This window comes from Eptatretus burgeri, chromosome 14, assembly GCF_056783735.1.
Source record: "Eptatretus burgeri isolate ZD-2024b chromosome 14, Ebu_testis_v1, whole genome shotgun sequence".
Taxonomy (NCBI): Eukaryota; Metazoa; Chordata; class Myxini; order Myxiniformes; family Myxinidae; genus Eptatretus; species Eptatretus burgeri.
Genome location: NC_140974.1, coordinates 48,455,071 through 48,482,675, shown reverse-complemented (window position 1 = coordinate 48,482,675; position 27,605 = coordinate 48,455,071). Strand labels below are relative to the sequence as shown.

General features: G+C 41.8%; 1 protein-coding gene across 2 annotated transcripts in view; it reads right to left on the bottom strand.

Moving 5' to 3' along the window:
• Positions 1-5,856: 5,856 nt before the first annotated feature.
• ASS1 (argininosuccinate synthase 1) overlaps positions 5,857-27,605 on the bottom strand; it is a 193,131-nt gene continuing 171,382 nt past the window's right edge. The window contains exons 12-14 of one of the 2 annotated variants that reach the window (XM_085854743.1): positions 16,755-16,911; positions 7,786-7,851; positions 5,857-7,602 (exon numbers count right to left, since the gene is read on the bottom strand). In XM_085854743.1, the coding sequence (XP_085710869.1) occupies positions 7,557-7,602; positions 7,786-7,851; positions 16,755-16,911 (269 nt within the window). In that variant the 3' untranslated portion in view covers positions 5,857-7,556. The remainder of the gene's footprint in view (positions 7,603-7,785; positions 7,852-16,754; positions 16,912-27,605) is intronic. The other variant, XM_085854744.1, reaches the window with a different exon arrangement.

Genomic DNA, 27,605 nt, shown 5'->3' with positions numbered 1-27,605 from the left:
GGCCTTGCTCATCACAATTACATCATCAGTTCCTTCCTTAATAGCTTCCCCACCCTCTGCTGACCTAAAAAAAGCCTGAATTCCTTCCTCACTTCCCACTGCAAACCTTGTTTCCCCGTTTTTATTTAACATTCGACCATCCTTCTGGAAATACTCCCTTTGTCCCTGAAATGATTCCCACTGCTTCTTAAATATAAAACCTCCCTACATCATTCTTCCAGCCATTGGTTGACGTCTATTGCTCTGCTCATAATTTCTATATCATATCCTAATCTTCAGAGAATCCCAGAAAACATTACCTCACAACCCTTTGCTTTCAGCTGCTTACTTGATAGATTATTATCATTATGGATCACTATCCATCCTTCTATCCATTGGGCCCATCCTCTGTGCAGAGCATTAGTGTTGCCAAAGCAGCCTCCTGGGCTATTGGGCACAATCATGGACAGGTCACCACTCCGACACAGGACACCAGCAAGCTGGTACTCATTTTGCCTATCTCAGAAGGAGGACAGGCAGAGTCAACCCCACTTGGTATTAATTCAACAGCCAAGGGGGATTTGAACTCAGGTTCCTCGGATCCCAATACCACCACCCTTACCATTAAGCCAACACCAGGCATACGCTATCATGATGTCATTATCATTATAATTTTCTTATTATCATTGTCGTCATCATTTCAATAGTATGTAATTAATAGACATACACACATTTTGTGTGGACAAAGAGACTGACAAACAGACAAACTGACCCAAATGCAATATCTTCTGGTAATAATCTGGGGTGTCGTGTTTCCGAAGCGCATCGGAGCACCGCTCCGGGACTTCAGTCCATCCGAGGTGAAGCTTAGCTCCACAACGTTAAATTTTTTTTATAAATTAAAAGGCACATTTATAAAAACTAGAGGGGCACTCGGTGGAGCGCATACCTACACCACGTAATGCCTGATCCACGAGAACATATCGGGCCCAATACATTTTTGAAATATCATGCTGTACAGTACTATATCGTTTTAGCAACCGGATTTGGATCTTCACCAAAATCGAATCAGTTCATCCTTGTCACACACCCAACCTGTCCACCAAGTTTCGTCCAAGTCTGTCCACAACTTTTTGAGATATCCTGTACACAAACAAACAAACAAACAAACAAGCAGTCATAGACTGGAACTTACGAAATCTTCAACTTGACCTCTGACCTTGTCTAATAAAAGCTGTCTCGAGAGAACGTAGCGACGCAAACCAGAAGTTTCTACGATGATTCTGTACCAAACCATCAAAAATCGAATGTTTTGGATGTTTGACCTCACTGTGACCTTGACCTTTGACCGATTTTGATCAAAATCTAATCAGCGCTAGCCACCACCCTCCTGAATCACGTGGTGTAAGTTGACATTGGAACCTTCTTCCGTTCTCGAGTTATCATTTTTTGGATGTTTGACCTCACTCTGACCTTGACCTTTGACCGATTTTAACCAAAATCTAATCAGCACTAGCCATCAGCCTCCTGAATCAGGTGGTGTAATTTGACATTGGTAGCTTCTTCCGTTCTCGAGTTATCTGTACCAAACCATCAGAAATCGAATATTTGACTTCACCGTGACCTTGACCTTTGACCGATTTTGACCAAAATCTAATCAGCACTAGCCATCAGCCTCCTGAATCAGGTGGTGTAATTTGACATTGGTAGCTTCTTCCGTTCTCGAGTTATCTGTACCAAGCCATCAAAAATCGAATATTTGACTTCACCGTGACCTTGACCTTTGACCGATTTTGACCAAAATCTAATTAGCACGAGCCATCACCCTACTGAATCACGTGGTGTAATTTGACATTGGTAGCTTCTTCCATTCTCGAGTTATCTGTACCAAACCATCAAAAATCGAATATTTGACTTCACCGTGACCTTGACCTTTGACCGATTTTGACCAAAATCTAATTAGCACGAGCCATCACCCTACTGAATCACGTGGTGTAATTTGACATTGGTAGCTTCTTCCGTTCTCGAGTTATCTGTACCAAACCATCAAAAATCGAATATTTGACTTCACCGTGACCTTGACCTTTGACCGATTTTGACCAAAATCTAATTAGCACGAGCCATCACCCTACTGAATCACGTGGTGTAATTTGACATTGGTAGCTTCTTCCGTTCTCGAGTTATCATGCCTACAAACAAACAAACAAACAGAAACGGAAGGCATCAATATACTTACGAAATCTTTAGATTTTGTAAGTAACAAACAAACAGAAACGGAAGTCATCAATATACTTACGAAATCTTTAGATTTCGTAAGTAACAAGCAGACAGACAGACAGAAAGGGCTGAACGCATAACTTCCTTCACCTTCGGTGGCGGAGGTAAAAAAAAAAAATTAAAAACGCACATGAAAATGAAATATTCATTTCAAACCTCAGATTTTCAATCTTCTCTGTTTTCCCACTTATTGGACACCCTCATGCATTTTTCTCCATTTAGATAAAAAAAAAAGAAAACTTTTTCATTGGTCCCATGGAAATGCCGGCCACTGGAAGGCTGAATTTGCTGATGAAACATTTACATTGACTTTTAACACCTCCTATTCCTTCGTGCCATGGATGGTTTTCATGTGAACGAATTACCACTTTCCATGACACATGTACAATTTTGTTTTGACAGCTCTACAGGAAGTCGTCCACAATTCATATCTCTTATCACACCCTCTTTTCTTCACCCATTCTTCCTCATACCCTCCCCACCTTCCTCCCTCCTTCCTTCACTCCCTCCCAGGTGATGCAAGCTGATGGCGTGTGAGCATTTTACAGTCGTGGCCCATGTGCTTGTGTCAAGGTGCACACATCGACCCAAGTGCACACCCCACCCTTCCTACTCTTCGTTCCCTTTTTGTTTTCCGTGATCAGTGTGATCAGAAATGTTACCGTCTCCATCTACAGAGGCAATCATACATCGTTTTTCATCAATAAAGTTGAGAACTTGTTGAGCGGTTTGATTCTTACACCTTTGTTTAAATCGTAGTACTCCTTCCTGTACAGTATAACTAGAAACTGGGATCATATTTGTATTTTTATTTTAGTGAGCTCTTCTGAAACCTTACCTCGCAAATATGTGGTGCCTTACCTGTAAATAAATGTGCGGGCAATAGAGGTTCTGAAGGAAACCCTTTATTACCTCCGCCACCGAAGGTGAAGGAGGTTATGTTTTCACCCCTTTCTGTCTGTCTTTGTTATTTGCAAAAATCGAAGATTTTACAAGTACAGTATATTGGTTAGTCGATTTTGTTATTCTGTCGGTTTGTCTCTTTGTCACCTGCAGGTCAAAATTTTAAACCGATCTTCACGAAACTTCACTACAAAGTACTTTGCCATAAGCAAGAAGCCTGCTGTTTTTGAGGTCAAAAGGTCAACTTAGGTGACATTTCTGAAATACTCAATTTTCATCCGATCGACTTGAAATTTGAAGAGGATTTATATTTCAGGTCACTGAATTCAACTAGTGAAATATTTTTGAGGTCAACACCGACCAAAAGGTCAACATCGGCCCAAGGTCAACAACTAAGGTGGTATTTGTAAAATCCTCAATTTTCATCCAATTGAATTTAAATTTGAAGAGGATTTATATTTCAGGTCACTGAATTCAACTAGCGAAATATTTTTTAAAGGTCAACATAGACCAAAAGGTCAACTTAGGTGAGATTTCTAAAATCCTCAATTTTAATCTGATTGACATGAAATTTGAAGAGGATTTTCATATCAGGTCACCGACTTCAACCACCAATAATTTTTGACGTCCACATAGGCCAAAAGGTCAGCATAGGCCCAAGGTCAACAACTAAGTTGGTATTTCTAAAATCCTCAATTTTCGTCTCATTGACTTGAAATTTGAAGAGGATTTGCATATCAGGTCACTGAATTCAACCAACAATTATTTTCCAGAACAACATTGGCCAAAAGGATAACGTAGGCCAAATTTCTAAAATTGTCAATTTTCATCTGATTCACTTGAAATTTGAAGAGCAGTCGCATATTTGGTTATTGAATTCAACCATCAATTATTTTTGAGGTCAAATGTGTTTTATGGATTTTGCAAGTATCGTGCTTTGCATGATGTCTTCTTCTTGTTTGTTTGTTTGTTCGTGAACAAAATATCTCAAAAAGTTATGGACGGACTTGGACGAAATTTTGTGGAGAGCTTGAGTGTGTGACAAGGAAAAAAAATGATTAAATTTCCGTGAAGATCCGAATCCGGATCCGGATCTGATAATTTTTTTAAGTGGTTCTTCACCATTGGGAGATAGGGCTAAACTAATATATTGCACGATATCTCAAAAAGTTGTGAAGGGATTTGATTCAAACAAAACTTGATGGACAGGTTGGGTGTGTGGCAAAGATTAATTAATTCGATTTTGGTGACGATTCGGATCCGGATCTGGATACGAGAGTTATTTAATTTTTAAAGTGATTCTTCACCATTGAGAGATAAAGCCAAAAACGATATGCAGTACGATATTTCGAAAATGTTTTGGGCCTGATATATTCTTGTGGATCAGGCATTACGTGGCGGAGTTATGTGCTCCACCGAGTCTCTTCTAGTTTTCCACTGAAACAATAGTTCACAAATACCGAATTCACAAATGGAGGTTGTTTAGTGACGTCAGCAATTTTTGTGCTGCCACCATATCTGAGTATGAAAAAAACAACAAATAAAGGAAGGAAAGTCCATTCATGATCGGTTGAGTTATTGTGCTTTGTGTGCTTTCATGGCCAAACAATTGGGGTCAAGGCTTGTCCAAAAGTCAAAAAATTGGACACTTTGTCTTGGCAGCGATATTATAACAACACAGGCACATACAAATTGCCGAATAAAATAAGGTCCAGGAGCATGATGAACTTTCCAACCATTTTTATATCCAGATATAATTAATTATCTAATATTTACAAAAACCATTTACATCCTGGAAAACATGAAGGCATGGAAAAGTTTAGATGCTTCCAATCATATCAGTTGAAGTCTGGCTGGATGAGTGATGTGGCTATTCTTGTGAAGAATGATGATCATGTTGTACAAGCAAAGGTAGGCCTTCAATACATCGATGACAGACTCAGGTTGACAGAGCAGAGAAGCAATATATATATATATATATATATATATATATATATATATATATATATATATATATATATATATATATATATATATATATATATATATATATATATATATGTGTTGGCTTCCTGCCTATCTGCTTCCTATCTCCTTCAATATACTCTTGGATGTTTATCCAACCACAAAACTTTATCTTATTTCATCAACTCCAAAAAAGACAACAACTAATCTGAAAGAGACCAACTAAACAACTAATGTCGGCAAAATATTTTTAGTTTTACATCTGTCTGAAGAACGACATCCACAGTGATGAATCGCCGTGCCTGCTGAACAGCAGGATGAAAGCTTATCGATGGGTCAAGATTTGAACCCAGACGAAATAGCTTCGAGGGGAGTATGCATACATCCAGGCCATCCTGCCACCCCTTACCACATGGTGCCGAGTTAAAACTTGATGTGATGGTAGATCTGACGATGACATCACAACTGACACATGTTTGCAGGGCCCCGGAACCTCAAAATTTGCCACTACATAACACCACTGGCAATAATGTTTCCTTACACGAAGTTCAGCCCAGGAGGAGGCCATTAGCCCCATCAAAGCCTGTGCTATAGTATTGCCAACTTATCGTTGCATAGTTTAAGGAGGCACAGGATTCACCACGAATAGATCGTCTTGTCCTCACATTAAACACATCTGGCTATGGTATTAATAAATGTTATGGTGCAGAAGGGTCATCAAGTCCAGTCAGATAAACACATATTCCATTGTTACAAATTATTGGCATTTTACAACAATGACTATGTCTCATGAAGAAAATGATTAAATAATGTTTTTCATTGTTTTGTTCACAAGTTTTAGTCAAAGGGAATGTCAACATAAGAACGAGACGATATTCGTAGTCATTGATGGGGCTCGTGTGTATTGTCAACACCACAACCCCGACAGAAATGGAACCTTGTCATTCAAAATGGAACCTTGTCAGGCACTCCAAACACACAGCTTAACAATGGAGAGTTTTTTTTCCTCAAGCACACAAACACCAAAATCACTTAAATGTTGGGGTTTAACCTTGAACACCCTGGAAGCAAAGAAAGGATGAATTAAAAGCAAATAAAATGGCCTTGTTGGGGTTGGATAGGCCAAGTTGTCTGAAATGCTTGATTGCATGGTGGCTTTGGCATAGGAAGATGTTCAGCACATCACACAAGTATAATAATCAATTCAGCCTGCAGTACATTTTTAATCACCAATTCCTTAAAGGTTACATCACATGTTACCTTGTTTGAATCTCCTGTTTATGTTAGCTGTGACCGTTTTTGTTAATATCTCTAGGTGTTTGCTTCATGCAATGGTCATTGCAGAAAAATATACACATGTGTCACTCACAATAGTCCAAAACATGCCAACATTATTTTTTCGAGATACAAGTACATACAGGATGTAAAGAAAATATATTGTCACGGAAACACCATCATGCAGCCGTGAACGTTGCTTGGTGGGAAAACGCACAGGCTGAGGTTTCGCCCTGAACGATGGCCGAGGTTAGAGCTCAGTTTGTTCGGCCGCACGCCCGAGCAGTGCAGCGAGCGATCCTCTAAAAGGTGGGCTAATCCCACAGCAGGTATCAGTATTTTAACTTAATTTAACGATTTTTCCCAGGGACGTGCAATATACCGAATCAACTGATGCACGGGAGATGGAAGACGGAGTAGGCACACACAACTTATGAAATCAGAATTTATTTAATAAGTGGGCACGGGGTTATCACGAAAACTTGATAAACTGTAATGAAGCTGGCTGGCTGCGTGGCTGCATGGCTGCATGTGTCCTGAAGCCTATTGGTCAAAATCCCTTGGCTGGCCAAATGTCCCTACAAAGTGGATATTGGGATGTGGGATCAGGCAGTGCTGACGTTGGCCCGTAGACAAAAGGTGACAACCACGAGGCTAATAACTCCATAGCTTTTCACTGTCCAACACATCCCAAAACCACCACCGAGGAAATGCTTTCATTTTTTAATGTAATTATTTACTTTTGCATTGTTTTTGAAATTCGAAAACTGATTCACAAACTCTCAGAATGAAATCAGTCTGCTTCTGAAGACATTTGAGTCATTTCCTTTTGAGACAATAAAACGAGAACAAGTTTGTGCATCTATATATATATATATATATATATATATATATATATATATATATATATATATATATATATATATATATATATATATATATATATATATATATATATATATATATATATATTTTTTTTTTTATTGGTGCAAGCTGTTGAATTGAATTACATGAGAACACAGATAACTGTAGATTATCACATTGGATAGCGAATCATGAAAGACCTTTTGGTCAAAAGTCAGCAATGTGGCCTTCGTTTTCCTTTTGCCTTTGTGTGCAGTTTAACCTTGCAGAGCATCCGCCTGAATGAGAATCCATCATTCCTCTCCGTTTCCCTCACGACTTCGAGAGTATTCCTTCAACCTGCGGAACAAATTTCATTTTTTATTTACAAATGTATCATTAAGCATCTCAAAAGGCTGCTCCGATTTCGGACTCAACATGCACATCTTCAAACTGAAGCTAGCACATGTGTGCTCGGATTGCATTTCGCATATAAAGCAAAACATGTGCTTCATGTTATAAATCCACCTGCTTCACACTCACCTTAGAGCGTTAATTCTAATAAACCCTGAGGCATCAATCGGGTCATAATCACCAGGCAGGTCCATACTGCAACAACAACGAGAACAGCATATTAAAGCAAAGACCATATTATTTAGCAATGATCATCCAAGCCATCAACATCTAACTAAACCACATGGCAGAACTTCTGAAACAGAAGAATCAACAACCCCCCCTCCCCCCTCATTGAGACACCCCAGAACAAAAGAACAGCCGAGCATACGTCAGACGCTATTGTAGCACAAATGTTTCCGTAAGAGAATTCTTAGATGTCAATCAAGTAGAGTGTATGGAAGGATGTGGAAATTGATGAAATCACCAAAACGAAAAATGGCAATGAGAGTGAAGAAGGTAAAAATGAATTGGAAAAGTGATGCAATTGCCTCGACTAAGCGACACTAAAATTGAGATGTACTTTTATTAGCCTGTTGAAGTAGCAAAGCTAAGCATCTTCGTCATTACAAACATGTTAGGTCTTTGCAAGCGGGTCCCTCGGCCAATTAAGAGAGAGTCACTGCGGGTCAAGGTGTTCCGACAGTATTTGCTCAGCCTGTTGTTTATATTTAAGTGCTTAAAGACACCTGAAAGTTTAATGTATTCCTGTAACCTTTCTTGCAATAATTATTTTTTCTGCTTTTGCTCTTCTTCTTTTTTCTTTCTCTCTCTCTCTCTCCATCAAAAAAGAAACAAACATTAAAAACAAATAAAGGAGAAAGCATGAAAAGAAAATAGAGCTTGGCATCGTGGGAGAACAGAAGTATGTATAATTAATTTGCCTTGAGCCCGAGCAACAGAGAGACGAAACGCAATTGTCATAGTGTTTAATAGAGAAATGCCAAAACGATTACAGCTGTGCCTGTGTCCTGTTGTATACACACACAATGGACCTACACCAAGGACATCTTTTGCTCCTAATCCCCCTACTTTCTCCTGGAGCCTTGGTTCTTCCTCAACACCCCCTTTCCCCTCCTCCTGCTCACTCATCCACCCACATCTTGCACATCCTTAGTCTTGTTCTTTTTCTGTTATGCTTTGCTATTGCCTGCACTTGGCCTTGCCATGTTACATGAAAAACACGCTCAACTTTTCGGCAGGCTTGAGATTGGGGCTATTCAAAGCAAACAGTCGAAAGGATGCACTTCTTCCTGAACAATGACAAATACTCGGAAATTCTGTCAATATAAAGTGTTTAAAAAACATGGAGAGTAAACACAACAATTAATTTAATAACGGCATGTTGTTTAAGAACGTTTTTGGATTACAGATTTAATGAGAATATTAGTGTGACAAATGAGCAAACATTATTTGGTGAACATTCTTTGTTCTGCATCATTCCCACCACACTAACTGTGCTGGGCTAGAAATTACACTTTTGTAACAAGGAGAAAAAAAATTACACTTTTGCAACAGAGAATAAATGACATTTCTAAAGGACTTTCAAAATTTCATAACTGACCCATCTACATCACTCATCAAGGTTGCCGTGGATGTCTACAGCTTAGTATTGAAATTGGTCAGACGTATTGTCACGTTTACGATGCCTCCTCACCACCACCAAGACTGTTAATAACGAGTTGGGTGATGAGATGTAAAAAGCCAGAGTCATCGCTTTGCGGATTGATTAGGTTTATTAAGCACTTAATTTTGAAACACGAGTCAGCTACATCCATTTATTAGTACAGTAAGTGCTAATAGAATGTGACCGTCTAGTTAGTGTGTATTAATGGAGCTACACTACATGGCCAAAAGTATTTGGACACCCCTTCTAATTAGTGGATTCGGCTATTTCAGCCACACCCATTGCTGACAGGTGTATAAAATCAAGCACACAGCCATGCAATCTCCACAGACAAACATTGGCAGTTGAATGCGCCGTATTGAAGAGCTCAGTGACTTACAAGGTGGCACTGTCATAGGATGCAACCTTTCCTACAACCCTGTTCGTCAAATTTCTGCCCTGCTTGAGCTGCCCCGGTCAACTGTAAGTGCTGTTATTGTGAAGTGAAAACGTCTAGGAGCAACAACAGCTCGGCCACAAAGTGGTAGGTCACACAAGCTCACAGAACAGGACCACCGAGTGCTAAAGCGCATGGAACGGAAAAAATCTACTGTCGTCAGTTGCAACAGTCACTACCGCGTTCCAAACCGACTCTGTAAAAAATGTCAGCACAAGCTCTGTTTGTTGAAAGCTTCATGAAATGGGTTTCCATGACGGAGCAGCTGCACACAAGCCTAAGATCACCAAGCGAAATGCCAAGCATCAGCTTGAGTGGTGTAAATCTCACCGCCATTGGACTCTGGAACAGTGGAAATGCGTTCTCTGGAGTGATGAATCACGCTTCACCATCTGGCAGTCCGACGGATGAATCTGGGTTTGGCGGATGCCAGGAGAACGTAAAGTTTTTCCTGAATGCATAGTGCCAACTGTAACGTTTTGTGGTGGCTAACAGAAGGCACATGATGTGATCAGTGGGAAAATCGAAACATATGGAGTGTGACGAGCATTACGCTCATCCCCATTGGACACAGTCCTACACCAAAGTGTCGCCTACAACACAGAGGCCTCGGCACAGTGAACACTTGCCTTCTGGTTGAATGGCTTGCATTAGCAGGAACAAACGTCTGGGTGGCAGATGGATGGTTTTCTGTGGTTTTTACCGTGTGAGACGATGATGATCACCGTAACAGTCAGGAGGTGCGTCTGATGAATGAACGACGAATGTGGTCATCATTGGTTAGATATTTATCGGTATGTCATCCTGATGAGGGCAAATAAGCCCAAAATCCCGATCAGTGGTTCCCTTTGATATTTAACCGATGATGACCATATAATTTTTGTCTGTTTGACAGTAACCGGGCCAAGGCATCTGTGTTGGAGGTGATGCTTTGGTGTAGGACTGTGTCCAATGGGGATCGGCGGAGTGCTCGTCACACTCCACATGTTTCGAGATTATATATGTATATGTATGTATATATATATATATATATATATATATATATATATATATATATATATATATATATATATATATATATATATTGTAAGAGATGGGGGCAGTTGGACTTGCACATTTTTAAAGAAGAAGACGGCGTTTCCAACAAAAAGTAAAAACTAGATTGACTCCGGAAATTTGATCAAAAAAGCAAGAGCAGATCCGGTCTCAGGTGACGTTTCACCAGCTTCACAGCCGGCTTCCTCAGGCACAATAGACCTTGAGTCTCGGCACGTGATGGTTTTTGTTTCGATACGACCCCTCATTTCCGGTCACGTGCTTGTGCCCGAGGTCAAATGGAGGAGTGCTGTTTTAATTTAATTTTGCAAAAGCAAAATAAACGTCAAATCACATCATTTATCCTTATTCAACCAAGATATTCCTGTTTTGTATTTTTAATTAATTTTCTGAAATTTGTAGAATATATTTTTCACTTGGAAGTTGTGGGTTCTGATGTATAAATAAAGGTGGAAAAAAGTCTGGTTTAATGCAATTTAATTCCAGGCTATAAGGCAACAAAAGGTGAAAATTTTCCAAGCGGTGTAGACTTTCTACAGGTATCATATTTCAATGCATATTTTTTTAATATATATATATATATATATTTATATATATATATATATATATACATACACATATATATGTATGGATGTATATATACACACAAACACAGCGAAAACTCTAAACTCCCAAATCCTTGGGACCAAACTTTATTAGGATAACAGAATTTTTCGAATTTTATCATATGGAATAATATTTATTTATTTATAAATTTGCTAATATACAAAGTCAAGGCTCGTGGAAGAGCTAAAACAATGAGTGGATCAGGATGAAACAGAACAAAAGGATCAGTCGGGAGAGGTGGGGGGGGGCGAGGGGACACCAACAGCAGGGTTGAAGGACATAATAGTGGGAGAGTTGGACAAGGATGTGGGGAGGAATTTGGGGTTGGGGAGGACTTTGTGAAGAGGGTGAACTGCCACTTAGTTTGTTTACAATGCTTTGTTTCCATGTTAAACATTTCCTGAAGAGTAATTTCTTCAATGAAGTTCAGTTTCTCCTTCATTAGTTTTATCTTGGATAAGGAAAATATCCATTATTTCTTGTTGAGAGATAACATTCATCTCCTGCAAGAAGCTTACATACTGCTCTCCAATTTTTATTCTGGGATCGTTGGTCATCTTCTGCGATTTTCTTCACTGTCACTTTCAGTGTCAGCATTATCTTCTTCATTAAAGTTAATAACTATATCAACAATCTCTTCATCCGTCATCTGGCAAGACCACAGGTGCTTCACTGTCGCAATTCATCCACTCCACTACATCATCTTCATGCAAGTCCTTGGCCACTTCAGTGTTAATACCCTTTGCATAACGTATCGATTCTACTGTGTCAACCTTCTCACTTGAATGTTTAAAACCTTCAAAGTCTTCAGGTTGCTCTGTGTCATCGAACATGGTAAGTGGCCATTAGTCATATCATGCATTTTTGAATGTCGGTTGTGTGACTGAGTCCCATGCACGAGCAACTGCCCAAATTCAGATCTTGATGGTGAACTCCTTCTTGAATGTGGCAATCACACCAGCATAAGAATCAGTATTAAGCAGATAATGCATTAATTTTTGTTGTTTTTTAATTATTTTTAATATACATATATTTTTTGAAGTTTATTCGAATTTTGTTCGAATTTTGGGATATTTCAAATTTTGGAATTTCGGATTTGAAAGTTTTCACTGTATATGTATATGTATATGTATTCATGTTTTTGGTATACATATCGTATATTCGAACGTGACTATGTCTATTAATTACATCCATTTTTAACGCAAGAACATCTATTAATTGTGTGCTATTGGAATGTGAGTAATTCTATAAAATGCATCGTAATAGAACGTGTTTCTCAGTCACTCTCTCACTCTTTCCTTCATTTCTGGATCCCACACTAGGCGGGTCCCCTTTGGCAGACAATCCTCAGGGCAGCCCAGAAACTTTCTCTCTCTGGTTATAGGCAACACTGAGTTTGCTGGGAAGCTTGTGAAGGTGGCTGGAACACAAAGTTCTTCTTATGAAAGACACGATGTGATCTTCACCGTCCACCAGCTATTACTAGGTGGCGGGACACATGGGTTAGTGTACCTGAACGTACCATACAAGGCAAGTTGGAGGTGATGAAAAACGGGTTTAGGAATCCAAAGTGGGTTCTTATTTTATTTTATTTATTTATTTTTTAACCAAACGTGGTAAAAACGTTTTTTGAGATGATGTCGATGACACAAAATACACCAGAAACCAGAGGTAGTCGTTTATTGACGAGGTGATGTCGCAGCTGTTCAGAACTAATCTCAAATGTTTACTTCCTGTTACAGTCTAAGTATGGACTCATCTCAACGATCGTGAAGCACCAAGCAAGAAGAGATCAGTCAAACTGACATGGTCACGACCTGACAAACTAGTCGCTTCACGTGACTTTCTCAGCATTGTATTCACCACAGGCTTTCTTGGCCTTTTTGACGAGATCTCTCGATCGGAGGATCAAACTTGCAACCCGGGGTTTCACATGTAAGGAGTTGGTTTTGCAGGTGAGGAGAGCAGGATGACCTCATTTAACATGCACCCTTGGCAATCGATCTTGTTCATGTGAACTTGTGAGAAGATGCTTTCCTTGTCGGCATGACTGAGGCAGGACAAGTATGTGCTGAACTACTGTAAACTGAAGGCCAAATCCTGGCTCCCCACCTTCCCTTCTCATCAACGATACAAGCCTAGCGTTGGCCTAACGGTTAAGGTGGCTGTCTTGAGATCTTCGGGTATTGAGCTCGAGCCCCTGTCTCACCGTTTAAATAACACCATGTGGGTTGACTCAGCCTATCATCCTTCCGAGGTCGGCAAAATGAGTACAAGCTTACTGGTAACAGGGGCACTGCATCAGCGGCACAACCGCACATCCAGAAGAATGATGCCACCAGCAGGCACAGGCTGCATACGAAACAACAACATAAACGATATCTCATGCCACCAATTACCATTTAATTCCAAATTCAAAACGGTGATAAACATTGAAGAAATGGGATACTGCCCTCCAGCCAATGAAATAAGATGGGATACTGCACTGTACTCAAACCTGTAACTCTCGATGTAGGACTTTGTCATAACTGGTATCATGTGTCCTATTGAATTATTTTTTATTACGGTTTGAATTCAGCAATTTGTGGACACCTTGTTATGTTCAAAGGAAAACAATCCGAATCAAATAAAAATCCTGCTATTTAAAATACTCATAAGTACTGATAAATATCACCAAGAAGTGTAAGAGCGAATTGGAAATCACAGATCAATTGATTCGTGGTGACAGCAATATGGTCGACGTGATCGGAAGTAATGTGTACTGCGTGCGGAATCCTGGAGGACGTCAACGTGATCGGAAGTGATGTGTACTGCGTGGAATCCTGGAGAATCCTGCGTGCGGAATCTTGGAGGACATCGATGTGGAATCCTGGAGAATCCTGTGTGCGGAATCCTGGAGGACGTCGACATGGAATCCCGGAGATTCCTGTGTGCGGAATCCTGGAGGACGTCGACGTGGAATCCTGGAGAATCCTGTGTGCGGAATCCTGGAGGACGTCGACGTGGAATCCTGGAGAATCCTGTGTGCGGAATCCTGGAGGACGTCGACGTGGAATCCTGGAGAATCCTGTGTGCGGAATCCTGGAGGACGTCGACATGGAATTCTGGAGAATCCTGCATGTAGAATCCTGGAGGACGTCGACGTGGAATTCTGGAGAATCCTGCATGTGGAATCATGTAGGGCGTCGACGTGGAATCCTGGAGAATCCTGCGTGCGGAATCCTGAAGGACGTCGACGTGGCCTTCGGTGAGAGAAAGCTCATGACGTCACACAGCCAATCGACAAGACACTGGAGTGATACCTTGTGTATCGACTGCAGGTCCATCAGTCTGTGTTGTCAATCCTTGCGAGTGGAATGGAAGTGAAACATTGCGTTTTAAAAATTGATTCGATTTTCTATCCAATACGGGTTTTGACCACAATAAAACAGGTCAAACCCGTAAAATCTGGCCATCACTTGCCATGTTTGCCGTAAATGCACCAACCCTATCCTCATAGTTTAATGTCAGGTCAGGGATCATCCTCTGAGCTATCACATCATATCCTGGAAGACGTTACTTTGAGAGGTACATTATACATGTTTGTAGGTGATATGCTAGTTTTGAAAATTATGTTTTTGTATCCATCAAAAATGCATTTATTCATGACTTTTGAGTTATGGTTGATCATCATAAATCGAATATATAAAGCTGAGTTTGTGTCCGTGGGTCCGTGGGTGGGTCATAAGCGCAACCAATTCTAAGGGTCATGCCTTCCCGCTCATTTTCCTCCAGCCATCTAGAAATCGCCGCCATCTTTTTCGCTTCACTCAGATTGTTTATAGGCCTCTGATGTACATATGAAGACTGAACAACGTGTCTTCTATCATTAAATGAAGATATTGTTTTGAGAAAACAAAGGTACATTTTGATTGCACCTCAGACGATGTAATGCAAGTTTTGTCCGCAGTGATTCCGGCAGCGGTCTCATACACACCTCTTAGTTGGGAGGCCTCTGGGGGAAATTACCCCAATATTTACCATGATCACGTACACTTTAAATTTATATGAAATGCACAGTACATTTTTGTTCACTGAACATCACTTCTGAGTTCATGTACATTTTAAAACTGAACAAGGTACGTTTTCACGACGATGAAAATACTCATGATGAATATTTACTATCTTTAATTTAAAAAACTGTCCTTTTGTCGGCGTTTTGTATGTACTGTATGCTGTCGAGATGTCCAGGTCCAATGCTCGGTCGCACTTGCCAAGACAGTTGTTCCTTATCAACGGTTTTGAATGGAGTGCTTGCTTGAGTGCTTCAGCCACTTGGCAAGCGCTCTACAAGAAACTGGAATCTGAACGCAAGCAATTAGACTTGGTAACTAACGGAGGGAGGAGAAGGGTGGGGTTTTCATAAGGAGAGACTGTGGTATGAGAAGGAATTGGTGGGGTGAGGTGGTTGTCGAGAGGGACTGTGGTGGGAGTCCGGAGGGACGGGAAGGGGTGGGGTGTCAGGAGGCAAGTGTGGGGTGAGAGGAGGGGCCTGGTGTTGCCTGGAAACGCAGGGTACCCCTGCTAGTTAAGTTAATAAAAATCTGTGTGTGTTTTGGTGTAATGTGTCACCGTGTTACGTGCTCGCGATATGTGCCATGTTGGGTTTTTGTCAAACAAATGAAAAACATCTCCATTCCCACTTAACTTGTTTTTGACATAACAAAAAACTTTTCCTGATATGGAATCTTTAACTGCATGCTAAAGACGAAGTAGAGTTGGAAAATAAATACTCTGATAGAAAACATTTTGTTCTACCTGTTGTGTTTCCAGAAAAATGTTTCTTAGCCCGTCCCCCACGCAGCGGTAGATGGGGTTGAGCAATCACTTGTGCATGTGTGTCTGTCGGGCCCGTAACTTTATTATTATTATTATTATTTTCACTATTCGAGCTTTTTTCATCAAATTTTCAACAAAACTTTATTACGAGAATAAGGCGAAGACAAGTTAATAATTTGGGCTAAAGGTCAAAGGTACCGTTTAACATACGGAAGAAGTCTGAACACAAAGCAGACGGGCTTTGCATCCTTCTTCGTCAAATAGCTTAGCTTGTTTGATGCTGTAATATCAATTGAATGGTTGCGAGGATCCTTGACTTTTCTCAGCAATGTACTGGAAGATGAGGGGAGGGGGGTGGCAGAACTAATGCAGCTACTTCACAAAAAGCTGGGGGGAGGGGAAAAAATTAGCAGTTTACAAAAAAATTGCAGAGCGAAAGCTCCACCAGTCACAACAATGGAATCTTAACAGCCTTGAAATGACACTAAACTGACCTTTATGGAAGGAATATCTCACCTGACAAGTTCCCCCTTGTATAGAGAGCGAAGAGACTTCCTTCGCATGATGGAAACATGTCCCTTGAACAATGACACGCACACGGTTCCGGAGATATCCTTCTGTGAGGTGGCCAAACAGTTCCTCACAAATCTGCCCTCAGGGCTGAACCAGTACCCTGCAGCAGAGATAAACAACAAAACTATATATATATATATATATATATATATATATATATATATATATATATATATATATATATATATATATATATTGTGTTATGGAGTGGGAGGGGAGGGCTTAGTTAAATTAAGGCATTGCTCAGGTCGCCTTACTGAGTCTACTGTGCTTTCTCCACACGCTGCGGTACCTTCAGCCTGCTCTGCTCCCAAGTCTACCATTTCGTTGTAGGCATGACCCTTTGTTGGCGTGACCCTTTGGCACGTCTCCAAATTCCTGCCTGGGTGTTGTGAGGGATTGCATGTGTTGTACGCCCTGTATGTACTGTAAATAACTTCTGTTACTGAAGTCTTCTTTTGTGTGCGACTTCTTTGATGTTGCATCATTACCCTTTATCATGATGAATTATAATTTATCTGTTTATTTCCAAAGGAATTGTGTGTGCTCTGGAGAAAGTCTGGATACATAAATGGACTCAGCAAAAGCTTGGCAGATGAAGTTTAACATCAGGAGATTTAAGGTGCTGTGGTTTGGTAAGAACAATAAAAATAAAAAGGGATTACACAATGCAAAGAGTAACATTGGAGCACGTGACACAGGAGAAGGATCAAGGGGTGGTAATAGAGGTGTGGGTGTGTGGGTGGTGGGGAAGGGGCTAAGCAGACAGTATGTGGGAGATTCGAATTATCTTGAAGGCCTTGATTTCCATGGTGTCAATTTGAGCAGGGTGTGAGATGGAAAGCCAGCCCAGAAGGGAGAGCAGTACTCCATCAACCTGGGGATGAAGGTCTTGTCGATTGATAAATGTTCAAGTGTGCCAAGAAAAGATTGCCTGACAGAGGATAACTGGCTTCGGAAGCTAACTCAGACATGTGATTTGCCCAAGAAAGATCATGGCTGATTATGAGGCCGAAAAGTTTGAATGACTTAAAGTGAAGGATTTTATGTTGACTGCGATGAGGAATTCCATTATCTTGCTGATGATTGGAAGTAAGCAGATAGGTCTGTATATTATGAGGATCCGTTTTTGCATCATGTTGACATACTACAGTGATGTTGGCTGACTTTCAAGCACAAAGACAATGACCGATAGCAAATGATATGGTGAACAGTGCAGAAAGAGGATGTGCAAGATCAGCGGAGCAGGTTTTTAGGACACTTGTGTTGATGGTGTCCAGGTGAGTTGCAAAAAAAGTCGAGAGTTGACAAACTTCTCCACCTTCTCGGGAGATAAAGACACAGATTCTTGGAGCAATTGTGTCTGAATGAATAGGGTGGATATAGAGAGGAAAGGGGTTGAAAAGTGGGTGGGGAGGAGGGGGGGTCAAGATTTGGAACCAAATACAGAATTAAGGCATTTGGGCTTCTCATGAGCAGTCGGTCAGTCGGCTGTCATGCCATTTGAAGTGAAGGAAGGGACGGAGAGGGATCACACTCCAGAGACAGACTTTCCAAGTCATCCACAGGCTCATCGCTGGACTTGGTATTCCAATTCTGGTGGCATGGCAAAGGAGATTGCTCATGTGCTCGTTGATGGTCTCTGGAGGAGAACCCAGAACTGCAGGGTCTTCCAGAGTGCTCAGTCCTTTAATACTGACCACAGGATTATTGTGGCAACTCTGAAGTTGCAGGTTAATCCAGGAGAATGGCACCATCCCAGCCTAGGCTGGATGTTGGCAAGCTCAAAGATGAAAGGGTAGCTGAGGAGATTGTGAACAGGCTGAGTGGGGATTTGGGGGGTCTGGGTGCTTTGGGGGATCCTGAAAAGTTGTGGAGTGCCTTCAAGATCACCGTCCTTGATGTTGTCGGAGGATGGCATGGACTCAGCATAGGGCGAAGAAGAATTTTGTCTCTCAAGGAACACTGCATACCATTGACCAGAGTCACAGGGCCAGGCTGAATGGCAGAGTTGAGCTGATCAGGGAGCTGAGGCGTAAAACTGTACGTGCATCAGGGGTGGACAAGGAAGCTTATGTGTGAGGAATCTGTCATGGGTAGAGCATCACCTGTGGTCAAGTGATTCTCATCCTGCTTACAGGAAAATTCACGCATTGTGTTCCTCCAAGCCCGTCCCTCGGTGTACTGCAGTTCGAGCAGAGGGTGGTAGTCTCTTGACAGAGGAGTCCGAAGTAAAGGCCGGCTGGGTCCGTTACTTTGAGCGGCCCTACCAGGCTGATCCACCAGCTGTGAATTTGGATGTCAGGGGTGTTACTATCCCTATTGCTGACCCTCTAATCAACTGTGGTCCACCTTTGTTTGTGGAAAAAACAGGCTGTGGTGAACCGGTTGAACTGGGGTGAAGCCCCTGGGATCTGTGGCATCCATGCTGAACCTCTCAAGGCTGGTGGAAATGCTGTGCTCATGTCATTGTATGCAGTTCTATGCTCTGCCTGGAACACAGGCATTATTCCAACTGACTGGAAGAGGGGGCTTGTTGTCTGTCTCTGGAAAGGGAAGGGTGATCGCCAAAACTGCAACAACTACTGAGGGGTGATGCTGCTCTCAATGCCGGGCAAGGTCTTTGCTCAGATAATTCTTGATAAGGTTCACCAGCATCTGCTTGAGCACCAGCGTCCAGAGCAGTCAGGCTTTACACCAAAGAAGTCAACGATTGACCGTATCCTTGCTCTTCGGGTCCTCACTGAACGCAGACGAGAGTTTCATGACCTGGAATCTTGGGCTGCTTGCAGCCTACGTTGATCTTTGTGAAGCGTTTGATTCAGTGAATCGGTATGCTCTCTGGAGGATTGTTGGTCTTTGTAGGGTGCCACCAAAACTGATCAATCTGATGTCTGAACTAGACTCTGGTACTGAGAGTGCTGTGAGATGTGGTGATACCATCTTACTTATTTCCAGTTGTTACTGGAGTTTTTCAGGGGTGTGTTCATGTCCCCACACTTTTCAGCATTTGTATGGACTGGATTCTGGGGAGGATGTCGGTAATATCAAGCTGTGGTGCATCATTTGAGAATGTCCAGATCTCTGACCTTGATTTCACAGATGATGCAGTCATCTTTGCCGACACTCTGGATATCCTTTTGGGGGTCCTCGAGTTGCTGAATGAGGAGTCAGAGCCGCTGGGATTATGGGTTTCCTGGGTCAAAACTAAGATCCAGGCTTTCATTGACATCTTGAATCCTGCTATCTTGTCTGTACCTGTTTGTGGCGAGGATGTTGAGGTCACAGAGAGATTCATTTACCTTGGTAGTGATATTCATGTCTCTGCTGACTGTGAGCCAGAGGTCAACAGACGTCTGGGTCGGGCCTGGGGAGTCATGGATTCACTGGATCATGGGGTGTGGTGCTGCCGGAACCTGTGCGGGAGGACGAAAGTCCGAGTCTTCAGGACCTTGGTATTTCCAGTCTTGCTCTACGGATGTAAGACTTGGACTCTGACCAGGGATCTGAGATGGAGACTTAATTGCTTTGGTACCAGGTCTCTTTGGAGAATCCTTGGCTATCACTGTTCAGACTTTGTGTCCAACGAGCGGTTGCTGAGAGAGACTCAAATGAGATTTGTTAACCTGCATCGTCCGTGAGCATCAGCTGCGGTTGTATGGACACGTGGCTCATTTTTCTGACGCTGATCCTGCTCACCAGATTCTCTCAGCGAGGGAGCCTCCTGAGTGGAGGACGTCAATGGGCCGACCACATGTCTCGTGGTTGAAGCAGATTGCTCAGTATCTCAAGGAGATGGGGATGTGCCAGACATCATCCTGGGGGATGACCAAGTGGAGGTCCCTGGAGTACCAGCAGAAAGTGCTTCGGTGCATGCTCCCATTCCTGACCTGACCTGACCAGGCTTTTAAGGAAGGAGACGAGTTTGAAAGTTCTATCTTGAGTTTGGCCAGATCTTGTTTTCTGCTTTTACTAAGAGTGGACACCCTTGTCGTGTGCCTCTTTGTTCAGTGATCTGAGGTGGGTACATACTTGGATATTGGCAGGATTGAGCAGGCTTGATGGGCCTATTGGCCTTCTCCTACATTGACGTTCCAATTGTGAATTAATTTCAAGAGAATAAAAGAACCGGTATATGGGCTGGCCAAAATAAATCATCTCGCTACTGGCACACTTGTATCTATACACATTCTACACTTAAACCTTTCTTTTCTTTACACATCTACATATAACCAACACACACACACACACACAAAATAATATCAAGAGATCTTAGAAGCTGAGAGCGTCAAAATTGCACCTGTGATAATTTGAGCAACAGGAATAATAAAGAACGTCACTGAGATTTTGAAAACCATCCCCGACAATATTACTCAAAATGAACTGCAATTGGAGGCAGTCCGGGGTTTGGTGACTATCCTGAAAAAATCTCTCGGAATAAAACTCTGAGAACGACAAAAGATGAACAGCTTGGTCCATGAACCGTGATCCCTTACCGAAGCAAATGTGGATACTCTGAGTCCTGGGAGGACTTCATTCCACATCCTCAAATCCGCAAATGGAGATAACAACCACCGACACACATAATCATTTTGTCACAAGTCTGTTCCTCACAAATCTAATCATTCATTGAACAGTAGCCATCCATCCATTCATTGGGACCATACTCTGTGCAGAGCGTTGGTGTTGCCGAAGCAGTCTCCTGTAACAGCTATTCCTAAATCATTATATTAACATTTTAAAGATGTTCTAAATTATACTAATTCTGCAACATCCTATGTTTCATAATCGCAAACCTCAAAATAGATGTTTACCCCAAGTACCTTATTAACTTGTAAGGAATTGATAGATATTGTTCACACTTAAAACCTCCCCGGGCAAACTCCGAGTATAACCGCCAGTTTTCAACTCATTCCATCCAGCGGTTTCAGAATGCAGAGTGGTCGCATCCACAAACAAATAAACAGATACTTCTCAAATTATACACAGAGTAAGTACAGCGATATGTAAACCATTTAATGCAAAGTTATCATCGTTCAAAAGAAATCCAATATGTTGAAGTATAATTTTGTAAAATTGCATGAAGATGGACTTTCCTTTACAGACCAGTGTGATCGTTTTTGACAGACTGTCATGTACACTTTACTACCTTCGGAAAATGATTCACCTATCGCTCTCTCCAAAGGCACCAGGAGTACGTCATGTGGAAAAATCACAAGTTGATAAACATTTAGCTTCACCTCTATCGTTAATGTTGGAGATACAAATCGATTTACAAGTTTGGAGTTATCAATGATTTAAAAAAAATTTAATTTCAGGATAGCTCACTTTTTATGGTGGTTTTGTAAACATTTGTAAAAGAGTTTCATTGATCCCATAATTCTGCCTGGCAATGGTTTCAAACTGCATTCTCTACCTGTGATGAAGAACCTTAACTTACAAGATTTCTTGTGCATTTTACAGATCCACTAAATCAATGGTAATTTAAGATGTTTATCCAGAACAAACAGCCATCTCATCTTTGAGCGATTTCCACAGTGCTGTATCTCACCCAGCTTGGTATTACCAAAGCGGTCTCACGGCGAATATTATGATGGGTGCGTTTCCATTCCCAGCACTGAGTGCAGGACTTTTGAATTTGGCTAGGGTGGTGGCGTTAACTCACATATTCGACAACACAATATAACGTAGGATCTTTAACGTCCACCATCAAAGTTAGTATGTGCGTCGTCAGTTTACGTCCAACCGAGAGATGGTGAAATTTGTGACGCAATGCCCAATCTGTGAAGCACCAATGTAGCAATTTATCTGAGCCTGACTAGACAGTCAGATATTGCGCATCCTATACAATCAACTACAATACATATTGCATCCGCGCATTTATATTTTGCTACAATTCTCCCTCCCAGGACTTTTGGCATCCCGACAATCTCTGCACTCCAGGGTAAGCCGAGTTTAACAAAGCAATCATTAATTATACTGATAATATAACACTATTTTGTAACCATTACAATTTTAACGTATGTACACATTTATACACATGCTGTTATTTATACACATTTATACACATTTTTAAAAGGAGTGAAGGATGTAAGGGGCAACAACTGATATTTTCTCTTCCTACACTGGACCGCATTAATTATTTTTCTTGCAGGTGCAGAAGTCGCAGAAATGATCTTCCTCAAGGGTCTTGTCAATGGCAAAAAGCACTTAGATATCTCCATGTTGCTTCATCGTTCCTACTTCTTCATCACTCATCGTGACATCTCATGATCGGCAAATGTTGATGCGCAAATATTCGTTATTATTCGAACATTTCACCTTCATGCCATTGTCATTTCTGACATTATTGTCACCAATCATGGCATTAGCATCATCCACTAGTGGCCATGGCAACAGCTATAAGGAGGATTCACTTTTATTTTGTCATATGCATCGTTACACCTTCCTTCACAAAAATTGTTGGGTTGAGGAAAACTGTCAGAAGGCATTGACCAGAATTCCCTTCACCTACTGTATATCATCCTCTGAACCGGCTGACCCCAGGCTTGGTGACCAGTGTTAGCCTGTGAGTGTTCCGATCTGAATCTTGACTCAAGTCCCATACGCCAACATCTATATTTGTCCACTATTTACTAATATCCTTGTAATTAATATAAAAAATATTGCGATGTCTATTGATTTCTTTGTCCTGCATTTGATTTACATGCAAACTCCTCTATAAGCATTAAGTCACTGGAAAAATAAATAAAATATATCAATAAAACATAGCTCACCATTACCAGCTGTTGTTTTGTGCGACCTCTGGATTATCTTTTCAATCAATGGGGGAATCTCTCTGAAATTCTAAGGACTTGGTCTGTCCGCGTGGACAATCCGTGGAAGGACACGCAAGCTCATTTCAGATTTTTGGACCACTCAAGTGATCCTCTGCAGCACGACACCAGGTCCTGCCAGGCCTAAGTCAACGTGGGGCAAATCCCCTTTATCCTCTGAGAGAATAAAACCAAGTAAGTGTGGCTGTCCCAAACCCCTTGATTTTTATCCCGTCATCGTGTCACCTTTTCATATCCCAGCCCACAAGTTCCAAGTGTTTGCAGACAAATTCATGAAGTCTCCTGAGTAGCTTCCCAGTTTATGATCGGGTCCAACATTTGAATCCGCAGCTCAAAACCGAGTATGTTACTGTACCTCCAAGATAGCCTAACAGCCCAAGCAAACGGTGAAAACGACAGACACAGACAGAAGGAAACGAAAAGATATGATCGAATCAATAAATAAGGATTTCTTTAGGATAATTATGTAAATTAGTGCTGCCAATTGATATTTTTCCTTGGTGCAAAATGAAGGTTTTAAAACAGACTGGCAGTCCATTTAGAGAGACTATTCAGTAGGGTCATCTTACTGCGGTGACCTTAACGATTTGGAAAACATTTTAACCCACCGCAATAGTTCGTTTCATTGTGGCCCACAGACCCGTTTTTAATATGTCGCTTCCAGTTCAATACTGTCATGGTTAACCTTTTAATGCACTCACTGTCTGCCATTTAACACCTTGTCGAGTCACTCGATGATCTTATCAAAAAATAAAATTATAAAAGTACGCTCATGCAGTAGAACAATGGACACACACACACACACACACACACACACACACACACACACACACACACACACACACACACACACACACACACACACACACACACACACACACACAATGAGAATATTTATCTTCAGCATTTTCCATCTTTCTCACGTTTACAATGACCGGATCAAAGAAGCTTGTTTCATTAACCTTCAGCGGATTTACCCGACAGTCTCACTTGAACCCCGAGCATAAAGTATGGATATCCATGACCACGGGTAAAAAATAAGATATCACCATTATCTGAAAGGGAGTAAAGTCACCTCGATATTTATTTAATTCCACCTTCTGGACACAGGAAATAGTTGAGCATATAAAGGCATTTGAGGTTGATCAAAGTAACCGGATGGATATCAATGCACTTTTGGTGCTGCAATCGTACTGTAGATTTGTCGTTCATCTATCGCCTTAAATGCTGTTCATCATGGAGGGGGGAAAAAAAGATAATTCAAGGATGAGAGGTTGGTTAGTGTTGCGGTAGGCATATACAAGAAGTAAGGATGTAAGCTCTGTGCCTGTGTGGCCACCATGGCCAGCGATCCGCGGAGGCTCGAGGTCGGGCGCTCTGAGTGAGAGATTGGGTTTCTGGGGACAGGCCACGAGGTCAGGGTGAGCCGCGAGGATTATGTGGCAGAGCAAAGAAGGGCTTGTGGCTTGGACAGGTGGCTGGGTGTTTGTCCATCCCATGGGTCTTGCCGACTTCAGGTCCCTTCTCTGTTCTCTTGGGTCTTGAGCTAAGCCCGAGGCTCAGCCTCCAGTCGACCTATCGAGTTCCAGATCTCAGTTTTCCTTCTGTCACGCCTGGTGCTAGGTGCTGATTGGTTTTCTGTATTGATCCACCAGCATTCAATGTGTGTGCATGAGCAATGTTGTTACAAGCTGAGAAATACAACTGTGAGAGTGAAGCAGAAAGTAAAGACCCATTTTCATTGTTGTTGTTTTTTTAACCCCCCGCTACTCTTCCCATAGTATTTTAAGGCTCATAGAGGAGTTTGTACAGATGATTACATGCTGGACAAGAGCCTTAAGAGATGTTGGTGTACTCTAACGTGAGTGAATTAAGAGGCCATTCATTAGTAGACAATATATCCATCAACAAGGTGGAGGAGATTTCAACCTGGGATCCCAGCATCATGGACTAAGTGCTGAGAAGTAAATGCCCCGACAAAACAGGCAACCCACAGAGACCATCAAAAATCTTCGTTATTGTCAGGCTTCAAATTGCAATTCATCACTTAACTTCGTGAAATATGTTTGTTTACAGTCCATTAAATAATGGCCTGATTTTGACGATTGCTGGATTTAGTATTGATGGAGGCACCTCCCAAGTCCGGGTTTTCATGAAATAGAACCAAATCGGTCACAGAGGATTTTCCTTTTACAGCAAGTGTATGTGAAGAGGACATGGGTGACAATTTTTTCTGAGTGATCTCGGATAGATATGGCATGATGCTTTTGGTGGAAGGTGAAAATGCAATGTGCCATCAAGTGTGGTACCAAACTGGGTAGCAGTGTAACCAGAGGGCAACAGAGTGGTAAGGAAAGGGTGAAGGGGTCAGTAGATGAGCTGCAAAGGCAAAGTGAGGGGTTAGCACATGAGTCTCGACTTAGTGCTCTGTAATGCCCTATCAGATGTCTGCGGTCACTTTTTGCCCAATAGCCTAATTTGTGTGACGATATCCGTGTGGGTCGAGCAAAACACGGGATCTGGTTTAACTCTAACATCTGTGAGGTTTCTCCAATCTGAATTAAATTTCTACATCATAGCTAATCCATCCGAACCTACGAATAACAGCATGTTATTTATTTATTAATTTATTTTACATACATTACATGAGGGACTTTGTGATGGATTGGGTTAAAATCATATTATCATCAAGCCTTATCATATTACCCTTACTGGTGTGGGTTCGATACCCATATCTATGAAAATTTCGGCACTCTGTGAAAGAATGATAATCTGGGCAGGATTAGCTCTTTGCCATGAAACGTTAATGATGCTCTGCTAAGCAGCAGGCTCGTCGTTTTTGTTACTTTTTCATTTGTTAGCTTGTTACCCTCGCCAGAGGAGAGGGTATTGCATTTGTGCCCGTTTATGTTTGCCTGCACAGAACGTGAGTATGTCTATTAAATACGTGCTATTGAAATGTGAGTTTGTTCATTATTGACCTATTATTGGAACGTACCTTTAAGACATTTTTTATTTCTTTCTTTTTTATACATGGTCTAGGCTCATGGAAGAGAGAGAACACAGAACATACCAGGACACAACCTAACAAAGGGAACAGCAGGAGAAAGGGGAAACGCCAATAGCAGGGCGGAGGGAGAAGGTAGACGGAGATGGTCAAACAAGGGATGCAGGTAACGATGAGGGGTAGAGGAGAATGCAAGGGATGGACAAGATGGATACATAAACAAAATTTTGGAAGGTGTGGGGTTGGTTTAACGGGTGTAGGAAAGATCATGGATTTGGATGGGGGATGACCTGAGTTGGTGGTGAACAGCTGTCTTGAAGACCGGGAGGGAAGAATGAGACCGAAGAGAGTGTGGAAGGTGACACCATCATCCATCCATTGGAACCATACACTGTGCAGAGCGTTGGTGCTGCTTATGCAGTCTCCTTGGCTATTGGGCACAATCCTGGACAGGTTGCCACTCCGACACAGGATACCAGCAAGCTGGTACTCATTTTGCTGACCTCGGAAGGATGACAGACAGAGTCAACCCCACCTGGTATTAATTCAACAGCCGAGGGGGATTTTAACTCAGGTTCCTAGGATCCCAAGCCCACCACCCTAACCACTTGTGGAACCACAGGCGGGGAAAAATGAATAAATGAGTGGAGGTGAGCAGTGGTTTTGGATTTTGGACAGTTCACAAGGAGGGGGTTGCTGGTCTTAATGGTTCGCGTGGTGGGCTTGGGATCCAAGGATCCTGAGTTCAAATCCCACTCGGCAGTTAAATTGACATCAGGTGGGGTTGACTCTGCCTGTCATCCTTCCAGGGTTGGCAAAATGAGTGCCAGCTCGCTGGTATCCTGTGTCGGAGTGGCGACCTGTCCAGGATTGTTCACAATAGCCAAAGAGACTGCTTCGGCAACACCAACACTCTGCACAGAGTATGGTCCCAATGGATGGATGGGTTGC